Source organism: Hippichthys cyanospilos, chromosome 8 (genome assembly GCF_059441005.1).
Source record: "Hippichthys cyanospilos isolate Australia breed blue-spotted pipefish chromosome 8, RoL_Hcya_1.0, whole genome shotgun sequence".
Classification (NCBI taxonomy): Eukaryota; Metazoa; Chordata; class Actinopteri; order Syngnathiformes; family Syngnathidae; genus Hippichthys; species Hippichthys cyanospilos.
The window spans coordinates 7675789-7692706 of record NC_142376.1 but is presented as its reverse complement, the minus strand read 5'-3'; the positions used below and the strand labels follow the sequence as shown (position 1 = coordinate 7692706).

General features: G+C 37.3%; 2 protein-coding genes and 1 long non-coding RNA gene across 3 annotated transcripts in view; 1 reads left to right on the top strand and 2 right to left on the bottom strand.

Annotated features, from left to right (window-relative positions):
- Positions 1–2321, bottom strand: part of LOC148420010 (uncharacterized) — an 83582-nt gene extending 81261 nt beyond the window's left edge. Inside the window, exon 1 of the long non-coding RNA XR_015866483.1 lies at positions 2060–2321. This is a non-coding gene — a long non-coding RNA (uncharacterized LOC148420010). The remainder of the gene's footprint in view (positions 1–2059) is intronic.
- Positions 1796–7100, top strand: cuedc2 (CUE domain containing 2). The gene is made up of 9 exons (XM_088422211.1): positions 1796–1931; positions 2548–2634; positions 2719–2862; positions 3528–3589; positions 3670–3800; positions 3967–4134; positions 4207–4271; positions 5274–5334; positions 5410–7100. Exons 2-9 carry the CDS (start codon positions 2561–2563, stop codon positions 5554–5556), a joined length of 852 nt encoding a protein of 283 aa, XP_088278337.1. The 5' UTR covers positions 1796–1931; positions 2548–2560; the 3' UTR covers positions 5557–7100.
- A 131-nt stretch (positions 7101–7231) lies between these two features.
- On the bottom strand, positions 7232–16707 carry hif1an (hypoxia inducible factor 1 subunit alpha inhibitor). The gene is made up of 8 exons (XM_088422208.1): positions 16311–16707; positions 12665–12915; positions 12364–12512; positions 12137–12282; positions 11618–11724; positions 10802–10865; positions 10239–10349; positions 7232–9772 (listed from the first exon to the last, which is right to left on the bottom strand). The coding sequence occupies exons 1-8, from the start codon at positions 16494–16496 to the stop codon at positions 9704–9706; spliced, it is 1083 nt and encodes a 360-aa protein (XP_088278334.1). The 5' UTR covers positions 16497–16707; the 3' UTR covers positions 7232–9703.
- Positions 16708–16918: the final 211 nt, after the last annotated feature.

The window sequence follows — 16918 nt, the reverse complement described above, 5'->3', positions numbered from 1 at the left end:
ATTAAAAAAGAAAAAAAAACAAAAAAACAAAAAACGGTATACCATTACTATAAATATACTGGATTTAGAAATATCATTGAATGGACCTATTGAAGAAAAGACAATAGTGATGTGTTCAGTATTCCTGTTTTATTTTTAATACTACGACTGTAAGTGGCCTTTATAAAAGTATTTATCTTGCTTTCTACAATCAGCTGATTTTAAATTCGAATGGAACGTAATGAACAGTACTGTACAATATTAACCAGTTATGACTCTATGCTGCCACCTTGTGTCTGTAAATTTAAATTGCGGCTTTCATTTTGCCAGCAACATGGATTATCGTTTTACAACTACGTACATTATTGTAAACTAATTTCAACTCAATGCTGAGCAATTCCGACACGTGTTTACACTACCCTTGAAAATAAAAAGAAATAGATCATATTTATATCGTTATTATATATCATAATTCTTATCATAAACTATAAGGTATAAATTAAAATGCATACAATAATATAAACCACACAATCTTAAGAGACATATATTCGTATATCCATAATAAATGTTTTTTAATTAAGTGATGCACGGTTAAATATTGTCAAGGCCTTTTTAAAGTAACAAAAATATGTGGAAGATAAATAAATTTGCTCAGCTGTATTTTTATACAACTAAAAGAAAAAGTACATGTTTCGAATACACAACAGAATTCCACTAACATAACTCTCAACAACACCTTTTGTAATTTGCTCGCTTTGAATTTTAACTTTTCTATGATTTATTGAGCGCCATAACCAAGACTACAACTTTTTTTGTTGTTTTTTTTTGTTTGTTTGTTTATTTTTTGAGGGGACTTCAAGTGTCTGCTGTGCCATAATATCTACACTTGAAGTCTGCCTTCATTGTGTGCCATTGTATATTAAATTTAATTGGTAGCCAGCCTCACTTCAAGTTGCGACACCACTTAAGTCAAGCAAATAAACCTACTGTACAACAATATAAAAAGATAGGAAATGTCCTCTTATTTACCACCCTGTTACGTTTTCAAAACACGAGGTGAGGCACACATGGTCCTGCCTCCTCACTATAGCAAGTGGCCTCCTTCAATAATGTGTGTTTTTTTTTAAAACACAACACTTACCAATTTAATCACCAGCATTTCAAAAGTTACAAATTAGTGTGGATTGCACTGTTCAATTTTGCTGAATCTGAAAACATGACCTCAGGCTTCATTGAGAGTTGACCTAAGGTCAGAAGCCGCCTTGTTATGAAAGGTTTGTATTTTGTTTCTCCCTGAAATAGCACATAGGGAAAGAGGAGAGCAAGGAAACTTGAATTAATGATTAATAGCTAAATATTCACATTAATGACAACGCAGGTGAGGGTAACTGAGAGCAGGAGCTCATGATGACATCACTGATGTTGCCTCAGATAACACCAGTCATCAAATATGTATGAGGAACTGGTCAACAGTTTACCCTTATGTCCATATGGATTCCATGGTAGGTGATCATCCCACCATATGATATGTGGAGGCGTGAGAATACATCGTCATGTTGCACGCTCAGTTACTGCAGAAAGAGTGTAATATTTATGACCTAGAAATGTTCTTCATATAAATTTGATTGATGATTTTCCATTTTGAAAGCACTTTTTGCTCCAATCTACCAAACGCGGAATGGCAGAATGCCGATGCTGTTTAAGAATTAAAATTTCGTATCTTTTGTTTTGTGAACGAAAGTCAAAACACACTTTCAAATTGTGCGTTGCCTTGGTTGAATAGAGCTGTTTACAATGTGAGGAAATGACGTCACAATGTTGTGAATTGCTAATAAGCTTCCACAGAAACACACTGACAGCCACTTTATACGCAAGTATTCTGCACTGATTCTTCTCAGGAATAATTTTGAGGCAGCGTGAGAGCCCTTCATGTCCTCATACTTTCGGACACAGTGAGTAAACTCGACATCGGCGTCGTTTTGTTGAATAAGCAAAGGATGCTCCCTTTTGGTTAGCCTCTTAGCTGTTAGCATATTAGCTAACTACGGACACGCTAATAGCTTTACAAACACAAACTTACCAATTATTTTTCGTCGAAGGTGAAGATCAAGATGAAGTTTGGCGACGCGAGTGAGCAAGAAGTTTAGGAAATTCCTCCGCTTTTGTGCTGTGCTCATAATAACTTCAGAGCTTGGATTTATGTTCTCGCTTCGTCGCTAACTTGCTAACTGTACGGTTTACTATCTGAGAATTGTTGCAGACTGACAACATCGAAACACGTGATGGTGATTAGGACTGATTTACGCGTTCTGGCGTTTTGATTTTACGTCAATAAGTGCAGTTTATTTGTTGTTTTAAATGAGACGTAAACTCGCACGCTTAATCGCTTGTGCGTAACATTGTCGACCAAATCGGAAGCTTGTAAAAAAAAAAAAAAAAAAAAGTTTTGTAACTTGTTCATGTAAGCGTGCCCTATTTGGTGTGAATGCTGGGTGGGTGCGTTTTTTGTAGGGTCAACCGGACCACTCCCACGCATATATCTTATTGTGCATTTCCTATTCTGTACAGTTAGAAAACCACCATGGACCTCCACAAAATTATCCACGGTGCGTTGCACGACTTTTTACAGACTTACATCCCAGATGCAGATCTCAGGTACGCACTTTCCACGTTTTATCGCGCGATGTGAATGTGTGCTCTTGTCAGTAACGGTGACATTCAATATGCACTCGAACGCAGCACGTTGGACGATGTCCTTCTGTCTTACATCACTGGAGTACTGGAAGATCTCGGTTCCCAGCAGAGTGTGGAGGAGAACTTTGACGTGGAGGTCTTTGCCGAGATGCTGGAGGCGTACATACCAGGATTTGCTGAAATTGATAGGTCAGAATGAGAGTATGTCATCTTTTGGGTGACTACCCGTGACCTGTGGGGTTTCTTCCCCATTCTTTTAAGCAAATATTAACACATCACAAAATAAGACAAAGAAAGTGGCATTGAAACATTTTTTTCAAAATGCAATCAACAAAACAAAAAAACGTTAAACGTTCTGTAATTCAAGTCTTGTATTGTTTTAAACATTTCGGGACTAAATGACTGATTGGCTGATCAAGTTGTTAATCGGATTTTTACTCTGCCAAATATCAAAACTGATAGTCCCTTAAATTGAGGTGTTGCACAGGTGTTGAACACCTGTACATAAATGAATCAAATATTATACCTATTAGACCGTCGATAAATATTGTAATTCAATCAGAATTCATTTTACATTGTTAAACTAAAAAAATATGCATATTAGCTGCAGTTATTATTGTTAACTTTTTTTTTATCCATCTCAGAGTCTCAGGGCCATTTTGTCACCTGCTGTTGGCTGCAAATAACATTACAGCTGCTCAGAGCCTAGCACATGACCTAAAAAAAGAAAGTGAGCCGTGATAGGGCATTTCCTGAGCCCTGACCAACAGTGATGTCATTTTCAGGCGATAGCCAGTGACAAAAAGTGTGTCCACTTAGCTGGTTCAAAACTCAGTCGACTTTTTATGTTGCAGTGTCAAAGTATGTGAAATGATGTTTAGCCTGGCATCCACACTAGCTACAGCTCGCACTTCAGGTACTTCTTTTACTTTTTTTTGTATTGCGGCATCGCAGGCATTTGATTGATACTCAACATGTGAACGTGTTCCTTTCCAGTGAATGGCGAAAACAGTGCGCCAAAGACTGAAGACTCTTCATTGAAAATCGCTACTCACCTACCGAGCGAAGCCTCATCATGCAGGGACATGCAGTGCCTACAAACACAGACAGAGGGCGCCACAGCCAAAGTAATAGTCGTTAGATCGCATTAAGCTTTCAAACTACAATTAAAAAAATAGAAACTGCAATTGAATGCTAGAAACTCACTGAAATATAAAGAAGTGAATTTAATTGTTTATATTTAAAATGTGACAGGGATTTATTTTCTCTGGCCTGATCTGTGCACGTTTCCAGCTCCCAGCGTCCGAATTGGAAACCCAGGAGCAGCATCTTCTGGAAATGTTCCCCAAGTGTAGTCTATCCGAAGCCCGCAGCGCTCTGTCCATTGCCAAAGGTGACATGGAGGAAGCCGTGCGCCTCATCATCGAGGGCGACGTCCAACTCAGCCCGACCCCGCTCAACGTGAGTGTTCCCTTTTGTGTCACGTTAATGTTGGCGTGAGGATAAAACACATCCGTTTTTTTGTGGCCTCAGGTAAATCAGGGGAAGAATATTTCCACATTGGCAGATCAGAAACTGAAAGAAAGCATTCTTGAGAAGTAAGTGAATTGATCATTTTAATCAGTTTGTAGAGAACAATGGTCAAAACTATTGTTTCATTATTAAAATGTAGTTAAGCAATGATGAATCCGAGTGTTCTACACTGTAAAATTGTAATTTATTTTTCTAATAGAATAAAACAGAATTACTCAATTATCATTGTACAGTATAGCTGGTAAACAACAAAGTATAATGAGAAATATATTACAAGATCTTTTTTGTACAAATAAAGGCCTTCAATCTTAAAATACTGTATATACAAATAAATACTGTGTACTGTTATTTTTTTCATCTGGTTGCAATATTTGTTTGTAAAAAGGGGTTTGTAAACGATCCTCAAAATGCATTTGCACAAATAAAGGCCACCTCTTATCCACACCTAGGTCTTAATAAACACAGTTTACGCTACTGTTGATTTTAATCATCATAGTATACCCAATAATTGTTTGGTATTCTTTACGGTTGCCTAATCTACGGTTGCTTACCCTTCATAAACGCCTCATATTATCTAAAACTGGATAGATAATTTGTGATCCTCCAAACATAGACCTTTTCTTAGAAATGTGTACATAATAAACACCTGCAATGCATCTACAGTAATGATTTTATTTGTACAAATAAAGGCCTTCTTCCCCATGAACAAGCTACACCGAATAAGTATTTCTGACAGCGGAAAGTTTTGACTCTTAAAAACTCTTGTATTTTACATCTTACGCTTAATAAATGTCTGGTTGTCATTGAAATTGAGGGGTGATTTTCATTTTGCAAGCTAAAGCCTTCTTTCTTGGAAACACTCACTGTTAAGTATTTTATTATTTCGGTTGTACAAATAAAAAAATGAATATTCTCTACAGTGGAGTACTTTAATACTGTAGTTCTTTTATAATACTACAATTGAGTGTTGCTTATTTTATAGTACTTGATTTGTGTTAATGGTCACTTGTTGCTAGGAAGGCCTTGGCAGGCCGTAGAATGAAAAGTCAACTGTGAAATTTTTGCAGGTACATGCTGGTCGACAACGAAGAGGACAAGAAAACGCATCGACCCGTCGCCCCGAAAGAGGTGAGGAGTCCAGCCGCCCGCCTGCCATCAGCAAAGGCGCAGCCCGTTTTGACGTTCTGTTTTCAACTGGGGCAGGCTCCCAAAAAGCTGGTTCGCTACCATGGCAACCAGGTGGTGAGCACCAAAGGAGAACGCTACCAGGTGGTGAAGAAGAACGAAACGGACGACATGAAGAAGACGTACGTCAACCTCAAGCCGGCTCGCAAATATCGGTTTCATTGACAGCACGGCAGTCATACGCACTGATATCTGGTTGACTTATTTTGCATTTTATCTATTTTATACTTTGATTGCCCTGGTTTTATTTGGATTTTTTTTCTCCAGTTTTTTTTTTTTTTTTTTTTTAACGATGTTGCCATGGGTTGTACAGTTTCCTGTTACATTTCCTTTTGAATTTTGGTTGGAATTGATTTTTTTTATTGTGATGTTTTTGTACCGTTTTATTTTTTATTGTGTGAGTGTGGAAATGAAACAAGAGCGTTCCCATACTTATTTTTGATTCGCTATTTGGGAATTCGCCTTTGCGCCAAAGCTATAGATAATGGACAAGTTGTGCTTTGGCACCATTTTGTGGCATCTATATGAAATTATAGGTCATTCATGTGGGATTATTATAACAATGTCAAGTTCTCGTGGTGCTTTATATATTTTCTTATTTCAACTTTGTGTACATATAGGATTTTTTTTTTTTTGCCGCCAAATCAAGACTGATTTCTGATCGTTTGCACTGTGGTATCACTCTAGATAAATAATACAATGCACTGTGCATTTATTACTTTAGTGTTTCTCGAGCACTCCGTGTTTTAGAATTGCGGGTATATTTATTATTAGAATACAACTTTTCTATTAATGCACCATCCCTTGCATAAGAGAGTTGAGCCTATATAAGCTAAATATGACTTTGTATCATTTCCCATAAAAATAGGAAAGAGGAATAAACAAAATTCCTGCCTGATGAAAAGCATGCAAGTCAAAATTGTGGTTTTATGGAAAACAAAACTTTTTTTTTTCTTTTATTATCAAATTAAGCCACAAAATTTGGAGACACATTTTTATTGAACAATAAGCTAGATCAATACATCTGAAGACACCTCAAAACTTAAATCATATACAGTGGTGCCTTGAAATAATAGTTTTATACATTCTGTGACCATTCCACAATTTTTTTTTTTTAAAGGACAAAAACAGCCCTTTATAGTTTTCACATCAATCACAAGTCCTTAGCAGCAATATTTGTCGTTCTTTAATGCAGATAAAGAATAAATTCCTGGGACTGTTCTTATATTATTTGTCTTCATCTTTTGTGGTCAAATATCCAAAGCTTAGCGTTATAAAATCTGGTTATTGTGTTTCAGATTGCGTGCTACTCGTTAGCATTAAGCTAGCAGACAAAAAAGGTGGGTCACTCATATTTCAAGGCACCGCTGTATAACTGCTGTATAAGTGCTGTGTTTTTTCATTGTGAAAACATTCAGGGTGTAAATTGTGATCTATTATGGTGTCTTAAGTTGGTATTTTGTGGATTTTAAATCGGTGTGATCATTTTAATTCTTTTTTTTTCTCTTAAGCATTTGGGGTGAGCTGTAAGGTGATGTTACACACTGGTCAATTGTGTTTTACTGGATTCTATTTAATTCATACTTAAACAGCCGCAGTGTTGTCCGTGACTGATATGATGATGGATTTAACTGTAACGTGGCTATTGACTGAACTTGCTCTGGCGAAAACGCACAATTTATAGTAAAGACTAATTTTGTAGACTATAATGCTTCTCTTGTTTCATTTCCGTCATGCTCTCTGTCTCTGAAATTATGTCAGATCAAGCTCAGCATTTTGAAAGTAGATACATGTTTTTTTTGTTTTTTTTTAGTTCCATAATCAACAAGGTAACAAAACATTCATTTGCAAACATTTTTTAATAAAGGAACACCACACAAAAAAAGATGGACATTTTTCTCAAGTTTCTCAAGGCACCACTAGTATTTACAAAAAAAAACAGCCAATTTATTGCAATTTAGTGGAAATGTTCCAAACTTTTTGCAACCCTAGTTTGGATGATGTGCTTTTATTTATTTTTTTTAGAACAAAACCAGATCGGTGTGTAAAGTTTCTGAGGTCTTTTAGACAGGTACAACAAAATGCTTGAAGCATTCAGTAAATTTAGAGTACATTTTACTGTAACAAATGTTCTCTAAAAAAGACTATTTAGTTCCAGTCAAAACAGTTACATTTTCACATTCTAAGAGAGTAAACTTAAGAGTAAATCCGAGCGTCAATTTTTAGTCTGTTTAGACTGGAACCAAAATTGTTTTTTTTAAGCGTAAAATGCTACTCTAAATTTACTGTATACAAAGGAAAAAAACGGATACACAATCCAATCCTACATGAGTTCAAGCTTCTTATTTATATTACAGCAGCTGTACATCACACAAACCGCCATAAAACTTAAGCAGCTTTAAACATTATCGATGCAGCGCAAGCCTTCAAAATGAGCCTTTGCTGTGAATGACTTTATCCAGGAAGACATGACCTGAATATTGGTGTGGTTGCTAAACATATACAATCCTCAGCTGCGATATTAAATCTATTCTCTTCTTTTTTTTTTCTTAACGTGCCCTTGCTAGTCCTAATCCAATAGTCCTTGAAGTATAAATCTAAAATGATTAAGAACATAAATAAGACAAACAATCCCACGGCTAAAGTTATTTGGCTGCACGCCATCACATACTTTTGAATATATGAGGTTCCCCCCCTTTTTTTTTAATCTAACTATATTATTCATCATATAAATTACTGTTAGATTTATCACCACACTATCCTTTACTCCCACAAAGCTGCATTATTTTTTTAAGTGTTGAAAAAATGCAGCTCACGTGAATTCATTTGCTCTACACGCACCTTGGGCTAGTGGTGTTTAATACTGATTCATATGAAATTGAGCAGGTATTAATTACAGTAATTATTCTAACAAGAGATTTTTACAATTACATTATTAGTAACTATAGGCAAGTGCGCCTATGGTGGTGGAGCTGGAAGGTAGTTCACACGAGGAATTGTTCAGACATTTCACAGGAGAATTTAGTAAGATTTTGTACAAAAAAAGAAGCACCGTAATAGGAAAGTGTTGCTGTCCATTGAATTTTAACCTTTTATCGCCCATCAATTTCTTCCAAAATAAACATCACAATTAATATGAATTATAAAACTAGCAGTTCACCAGCCAATGAAACATGTTTTTATTGTTAATTGGGTAAAAACAAATCAACTTTTTAGCAATTTTCCATCCCATTAAAATGCCTGTAACGATTTAGAATCTTTTGTTAATCCTGTTAGCCACATGCTTTTAAAATTTATATTGAATTAATGACCCTAAATTAATAAATAACTATTGAGAGAAAAGGACAGAATTGGGCTTTGTAAATGTGTAAGTTTATGAACTTTGTTCAATTGAATTTAACATTTAAATCGTGCCCAAACCCTAACCCATTAAAATAAGTTAACATGTGAGTTGTCATTTTTTAGGTATCTGTATTTTAAGTATTTATTTCGATATATTTTTTCGCTCACTACATCTGAAAACAACACAATGTACGAACAGCTATATCGTCAACTATAGTTGACCTGATTGGTTGAGGTCTTATAAAATGGGAAGAAACATGGAGGAACTGGAGGAACATAATGGGAAACAAGATACATCCCGTTCATCCATTTATGAATATTCAAAAGTGCTTACTTTTTGTACGACTTCCTACTAAACATCCGTAGCCCCGACAGGAGTAGATGATTTGATCCGTTCCGCCATGCAATTCTACAAACAAATTAGAGTTACAAAAAACCCCGAAACATTTACAACACACATTTGCTCGTAACGAATCCATCACCATACAACATCACTTTTCTTTCTATACCTTAAGCAAATCCACTGAGCTCAGAGCGCAACCGAGATACTGGAAGTCACCGAAAGGCATAGTACATGTATGTACTTCGATATTTTAGCAAAGCTAATTGAGGTAACGCAACACCAGAGAGCCACACCTACCACAGGCTTGGCATTAAAATGGCAGCTTAGTAAAGCGCTCTATTGCCTCCTTCACTCATGGTTTGTCAACTGAGATGCCATCATTCATGGCACACCCCAGTTGCTGACGTATTCTTTTAAACGAGATATTCTGAGAAGACTGGCTGACATAAATAACGAACCTTGACAAAAACTAAACACCCACACACAAACAAAAAACCTTGTTCAAGTACAGTCAACTAACTCCCTTGAGATCGGCAAAGATGATGGCACTCGGAGAAGCTCAATGGTTTCAAGATAGCCGCTTATTGCCATGCAGCGACATAGTCCAAAAGTCAAGAAGCCGCAATTTCAAGGGTCGGATTCCTCCTCGGGATCTTCGTACCGCCCCGTGATCATTGTTTTGAGTAAAGGTCCCACCTGAGAAGGAACACATGAAAAATGTCAAAGGAGACATAATATTAACATCTTGAGTGTCATTAACATGAAAATATGGCAAAGGACAACCTACCAAGGAGTGCAATTGACATTCATTGATGCCATTTTTTTTTTTTTTTAATGAAAATTGTCTGAGAAAATCTTTGGGAAATTAATTTTAAAAAACACGACATGTTATTATGGTTTTATCCTTGGTATTATGAAAAAAAAGATCACAAGACAACTACACTTGGGAATTGTTCTAAATGGGGGGGGCATGCTATTTAAGAGTATGACGTTGCTGAGCCATAAATATTAGCAGAAAATGGGTTGCTGGCTGGGTCAGGCGTGCCGCAGGGATTTTCATGCAATGTAGATGACCTAAATGAAAGTCTGATTTCAAGTGTTTGATCTGTGCAGGAATTCAGCGTTTCTACGCTTAAAAAAAAAGAAAAGGGAGCTAGTTTACCTGTCGAGGGTCGCCAAGTGCTTCTCCCAGCATCTTCTCGATATTCCTCATGATGGCCACCTTCTGGTGAGCCCGCAGTGGGTATTCTATCCTCTTGGGTGTGGGCGCCCCCTAGCAGAGACATTATATTAATGACATAAGCTGCTTAATGGACGCTTTAACAGAAAAGGTAGAGCAATATTTGTGGAAAGATGCAAAAATACTCATGGGTATATGTTAGTTATCCTCTGCAAAGAACTAATAATCCCGCATTGCACCGAGGAGATACTATGCCTAAACTTATATGTCTGTGTATGTGTGTATGCATGTATGGATGTCTGCCCCCAGGTGGCTAAGGCGCCAACACTATAAGGAGCAGAACAAAGTCCATTTAATTGTAGCAAAAACATGGCTAAAACTGTTGGGGTTTTTTTTACATTCAATGATGTCATTACTCTGTTTTTTATAAAGTACAGTATTACAGAACACTATCTAATAAATAGGCGTACTAATAGTATTACACTTTAAAAAATAAAATTCCTATCTCATGGCACCGCGTAATCACAACAGTTGGAAATACATACTTTGTACCAGAAGTTGACTGTGATTGTCACGCCACCGCTCAGCAGTGATTCTATGTGGTGCCACCTGGTGGAGAAGGAGAAAAATTGATTGGAAAACTTCAAACTGAAAAAATGTATGTCGCGTTGGAATTATATCATTATGTCCTCGACGTGTTTTGTTTGTTAGGTTAGATGTATCAATAGGGCTGACACCAAGACAACATATTCATAATACTTTAGCCTTATACAGTTATAGAATATACATTAATCTTACACACTTTGAGTCATTTTTATCAACTTTGCAAATTTCATACGGTCTTCAGAGTCGCCCTACTGTTAGGCCAGCACAGTTTTGGCCTCTTAGTCACATACACCGAAGTTACAACATCCATCTTAAGGTCAGCGTGACCTGGGTAAGCGAGCTGTTTGGCACTATTTGCAGGACGAGAGGGAGTTGCTTTTATTGCTTTTGGCAGTGTTTGCAGAACAAGATGGAGAGTGTTCTTCAGTGGACAAATACACGATGAAAATATTCATGGACGTTGGGCTCCCTCAAGTCTGCCTTGTGTCAACCTCCCAGATGACGATCATCACTTGGCTGTTGTCTAGACCGTTTTTGTTCGTTCACAATTGATTCCGTGTCAGAAAGAAAGGCCCTGTCAACATCTGCATTTTTTTGAACTTCTGAGATAAAGATCATATCAAATCGCAACTCAGAATGAGTGCTTTATTAATTACCATTTTGATAGATATAAATGAAGTAATTTAGTGTGGCGACATGGTTGAGACACCACCCAAACATTTCCACAGTTGGCATACATGAAATGTAGTTCTTACCAATACATGGGGATGTAGAGCACGTCTCCCGGGCCCACTACCGCCTCATAGCCAACAACATTTTTAAAATTAGGAAACCTATTACAGTCAGGGTTGTCAAAATCAACCTGCAAATGACAAAAATAATATTTAGCAATATAGTACAGTCTTTAGAGTTGACAGTTACAGAACCACACATTTTTGTATTCTATTAAATTATGAGACAACGTTGTAAAAAGATATATATACTTTGCTAAAATGTATCTTGTTTAAAGGATGTCAATTTATAATCTCACGGCAACAAATGTGAATACACTCCGAAGTGAAAATGTTTAAAAAGTGGCCAACGTTGCCAAAACTGAGTGTTTTAGAGCAGGTCGTGTGGGTTGTTTAATGTCTTAAGTTGTGAATAAAAACTGGAGGAAGTGAAGGAATATCTTAAATAAGTATTTGATGCATTGAAGTAAATTAACACCGCAGGGAAACACACGCATTTTCACGCACATTTTTTTTCAAACATTTGTAACAATCACCACTTACTTGACTCTGTCTATCACAGGGATGGTGTACGGGATACGGGTAGAGACACTCAAACTGGTCTGGAGGAAAGAGAATGCATCTCTTGTGGCCTTTGATCTGTGCAAAAAAGTTCTGCTGCTCGTCATAATGCGCAGGCGTCACGTTGCCTGAGCGTGGAGAACAATTACATCGTCACAAAGTCATTCTGCTGAGGAAGAAATGGCAAGCTGGAAGTGTAAGCTACGTACCTTCCATGCCTATGAGCAGGAGGTTGGACGTCAGCTGGCCCCAGTTCCTTTTGGCCTGCTGCTTGTTGATCCAGTTCCAGTTGAAACCCAGGAAGTCCACCACTATTTTCTTTCCGACCGTGTCATTGAGCGTCTGCTGAAGGTACACACTAGGACATACGCAAAGAAAGTACGTAAGGAGAAACATTCTGAAATTACAAACCCAAATAACAATGAAGTACGTTTTTTTTTCATAACAGAAAATAGATTCCACTGTATGACATTGCAATCTGTTGTAATGGAAAGAATTATTCAATTTTACCGCTCCTCCCCTCCCATTTGCTGCAATTGCTCCATCCTCTCCACAAACTCTGAGAATTTCATCTCCAGTCGTCGGGACTTGGGGATAAAGTTATCCACGTTGGCCATTTTCTTCTCGTCGTAGTAGAGGAACTTGTGGTTTTCTGCGATGTAAACAGAGAAGTCGCCGTTGCCGATGTTTTCTTGGAGGTACGCGATGTCCCATTTGAGAGCGGGATACACAAGATTTGTGTCCGTTAAAACCACCGGCTCCTGCAAATACATAGTACGTGATTCAATACTTTTGATTAAATGCACACATTGAAATGACATCAAAGCACCAAAAACTCAGCTTTTGAATTATCACATGACTAAACTCATTCAACGAGTGAGCCTTGATTGATCGATAAACTCAGAATAACTGAAGTCATTTTCAGTTGACACCAAGTGGCAAAATGGCTGCCCCATGAGAGGGATAAAAATTAGTGTATTTTGTTGCTTAAATCATATTCCACCAATGCAAAATTAATCAGAATGCCACGTTTAGACTGCGAGGGGCGCATTGAACACAATATTGTAAAGAAATTCTTCCCCTTTACATCTTGAACAACATTTATGGAATTTGTTGTGTAGTTATTGAAACCTTGTTGGAAGGACCTGTTGAAAGTTGAAACCCCAGTATAAAATTTAAAATCCATATCAGAATTATATATGTTCGCGCTAAATTCGCAATTCGATTATTGTGGCTTCACTTTATTGTGGATTTTAATTGATGAGCATAACTTCTCCTATTGCAGGTTTTTGCAATCTTTCTTCCTTTTAAGTCAAACCAGTCAAAGAAAATAGCAATGTATACTGTATATATATTTTTAATCAACCTCCACTACATGGATTTTCATTTATGACTTTATCTATTGCAGGTTTACCTCACTATTTTTCTTGATATTTTCCCCCTTACATAATTTTACCAGACAAAACAGTAACGTAACCCAGCAATAAAGTAAGGAACACCGTAGACAAGAATATTAACTGCTCACTGCAGAAATTGGCTAAATAAAAGTTTAGTATCCATTTGGGAAGAAAATAATGAAAGAGAATCCATATATTCCTTGTATGTTGCTGTATGTTACTGGTTCTTATGTTTAGAAAGGTTGCAAATAATACCAGCTTTTTAAAAATAGAATCAACCTTGACCCAATTTACTTTTTTATGAAGCTGGCCAGAAATCGGTGCATTTTCGGTAGTCACCGCTTTCTTAATATTTATAAACAGAAAATTATATTTATAACATTGGAGTTGGCAGCGCTGCTTCAAGACAGCACACACGCGCACAAACCGGACTGAGTTATGATGTTATGACAAGGGGTGAAACAAAAATCCTGACACAAGCAGCAGCAGCGTCTTCATGGTGCAAGGCCAGCGTACCACTGAACACCACTTGACAAAAGTGAACACCGTGTCGGCGTGGTGTACGTGACTACACCAACGTACAACCGAGGCGCGGCATGAAAGAAGTTTGAAAACATGTATGTTTTATGATAAAGAGCAAACAAAAAGAAGAACGCATTGCGCCGCTTAGCCCATGGCTTGTTGAATTTTGGTACACGAACACGCAACATTGTTGATATTTCGTCGCCTTTACTCATGGCCGCCTCCGTGGCTTCAGTGGATGGAACGTATTATTGCGTCGTTTGCATTAACATTATGAGTTCTATCTAAAACCTGATAAGAGAAGGGATAAAAGTAAATGCATCCTTTTGTCGCCGTGTTAGGTGGTGAGAATGCACTTAATTGTTGAATGGGTTGCACCACTACACGCGGGCTGGCACGATTATTATTTTGAAATAGAACGAAGAAAAATATCTGCAACGTTTTTTTGTTTGTTTTTTTTATATGATGTATAAATGCCGTGCTAGTTAAACTCATTCAATAATTAATCTATTTTATAGGTATTGGACAAAAAAAAAATAACATTTGTTGTTGTTTTTTCAGTCGTTTACTGGTGTTACGTGAATGCAGCACGCGCTACGGTGTCTCAGAGAGATCATACTTTTAAAGCAACAAATACAAAGCAATGAAAATTTTTAATTTAAACCATTCACACTGCGTATTTCTGAGAGGAATCCCTAAACAAACCTATTTGACATCACTGATCAAAAGCCAGACTTTTGTATTATTAAAGGTATGGTTCGCTTATTTAGCCCTTTTTTGCAGCAGAAAGTAGTGGACCGAAAATGACATACGCGCTGAAGGCTCAGCTATCGACCAAACACAGATCTGCTTGTGAACATCACATGACCACCAGGTGAACTACGATTGGATGTTTCCTGAGACTTGAGCACAGGTAATGTTATTCTCAGTCAATAGCAAGTGTCAAAATGTAGTTTTAAAGTTATCAATTGTACACGAACAAAGAATTTCGCTATCCAATTAACTATAAACAAAATATTAACATTTTACTGCTGAATATGACAATATAAATGGACAATCACTTTACAAAAAATGAGAAGAATTTTTTCCAAAATCTAAAAGCTACTGTAACAAATAGTTATAATTGCACAATGCTATTTGGGGTTATTCAACGCCAGATTAAATAGTAGCAGGTGTGTAAGACACAAATAAACATGAGTATGAATGTGATGTGGTTGATTTCAAAAACAGGTACATCTCCAGAGCAGGTGTGTACCATTATGCGACCATATTTTTGACTCCCACTCTTGAAACATGCATGGCAGGTGTCTTGGACATGCTAGATTGTCCTTAGGTGTGACTGGATGCATGAATGGTTTTCGTCCCTCTGTGCCTGACGATTGGCTAGTAACTAGCTCAGGGTGTCCGTGTTTATGCCCATAAAAAGCATGGATAGGCACCAGCAAGCCTGCAACCCTCTTCAGGATAAGTGGCTAGAGAAGATGGATGGAATAGGGGAGACAGTATTTTGTGTAAATTATATTTTTTATCAAATTATCTTTTTTTAAGGGCTAGAAAAGTACATGGATATAGCAAAAAGAAGATATTGCCAAAAGAAGAAAAGATCGTTTATCTCAACTATACGCAACATATCCAAAAAACAGTGGAAGTAAATACAGCAAGTTTAAATGTTTTAGGGTTCTTGATTCAAATGAGTGCTTTACTGCCCAAAATAAATTGTATTGTGCTTTTAAAAAACAATAATTCAATCAATCAATAACATTAAAAAGGTCCATTTGGCGACACTTTTTCCTTCCTTAACACATTGCTATGATATACACTTAAGACTCAGTATCAGAAGATCCTCAAAATCAGGTGACATGGGTGATAAAAAAAATGTGATCATTTTATCCGGAATGACAGTCCTCCGAGACGTGTACAATAAATACATACAGGATTTAATTCAATTCTTTAAAAAACACGTATATTTCATATTTTACGTCGAATACAGATAGCTGGTCAATTTTCGCGACAGTGGAAATGTATGCGAATGGTGCAAAAATGGGGAGCATAACACTGAGATGTATCATTACATTTTAATCATGATAAGTCAAGCACGTGCTAAAGTTGTTCATATGAATGGTAAGTAAAGTCATATTTGAAAAATGCGTGCAAACAGAAAGGCAGGGAAATGCACAATAATACAACTATAATTCATATTTAGCAGAACTGAAAGTGTAGTCGTTTCTGCTTCTCACCTCGTTGTTAATGAGTATCTCGGCTCTTGGGTCGGTATGCGACAGTCGAGGGATGGGCTTGGTCGTGAAGGTATAACTCCGCAGCTGAGAGTCGTCCCAGGCCGGCCCGTGGATGCCAGAGAAGCCGGCGGAGGCGCCTTCGCTCGCCGCGGGCTTCTCCGCCTCCACGACAGTCGCAGCTGCCATGCTCGTCGGTGGCTCAGCAGTTTACCACACCGCCCCTTTCGTCGACTTCGCCACCAAATGAGTTTTTTTTTTCTTTTTTTTTGTTTTGTCCTCCAGTCGCTTCAGGGAGAAGTTGCACTCCAAAGTGTAATTAATATGTGTTTGTGAAATTATAATTCCTCCAACGACGCTGAAACGTCGACAACGCGGAACACTCGCCTCCAGTTGTATGTTGTGTACTGGACTGAATGGGTGTTTACACGCCGTGTTGACATCCGGAGAATAAACGAGATGATCTGCAAACTATGTCGCCTAGGTTCCAAAAAAATGACAGCGACATCTAGCGCAGTGGCAAGATAATGATTCAAATGGTTGGTTTTGTTTTGTTTTGCTTTAATTTTGTTATTTACGTAAAAGTAATAAAGAACCCAACACATATAATA

What these genes read in the sequence shown, in the direction of transcription:
- hif1an (XM_088422208.1), bottom strand. Translation starts at nt 16,496, where the DNA reads ATGGCAGCTGCGACTGTCGTGGAGGCGGAGAAGCCCGCGGCGAGCGAA. An exon ending in CAAATGGGAGGGGAGGAGCG is followed by an intron (nt 12,513 to 12,664) that starts GTAAAATTGAAT and finishes CGTATGTCCTAG; the next exon opens with TGTGTACCTTCAGCAGACGC. An exon ending in CACTTGGCGACCCTCGACAG is followed by an intron (nt 9,773 to 10,238) that starts GTAAACTAGCTC and finishes GTTCCTTCTCAG; the next exon opens with GTGGGACCTTTACTCAAAAC.
- cuedc2 (XM_088422211.1), top strand. Translation starts at nt 2,561, where the DNA reads ATGGACCTCCACAAAATTATCCACGGTGCGTTGCACGACTTTTTACAG. An exon ending in CAGAGGGCGCCACAGCCAAA is followed by an intron (nt 3,801 to 3,966) that starts GTAATAGTCGTT and finishes GCACGTTTCCAG; the next exon opens with CTCCCAGCGTCCGAATTGGA. An exon ending in GACCCGTCGCCCCGAAAGAG is followed by an intron (nt 5,335 to 5,409) that starts GTGAGGAGTCCA and finishes CAACTGGGGCAG; the next exon opens with GCTCCCAAAAAGCTGGTTCG.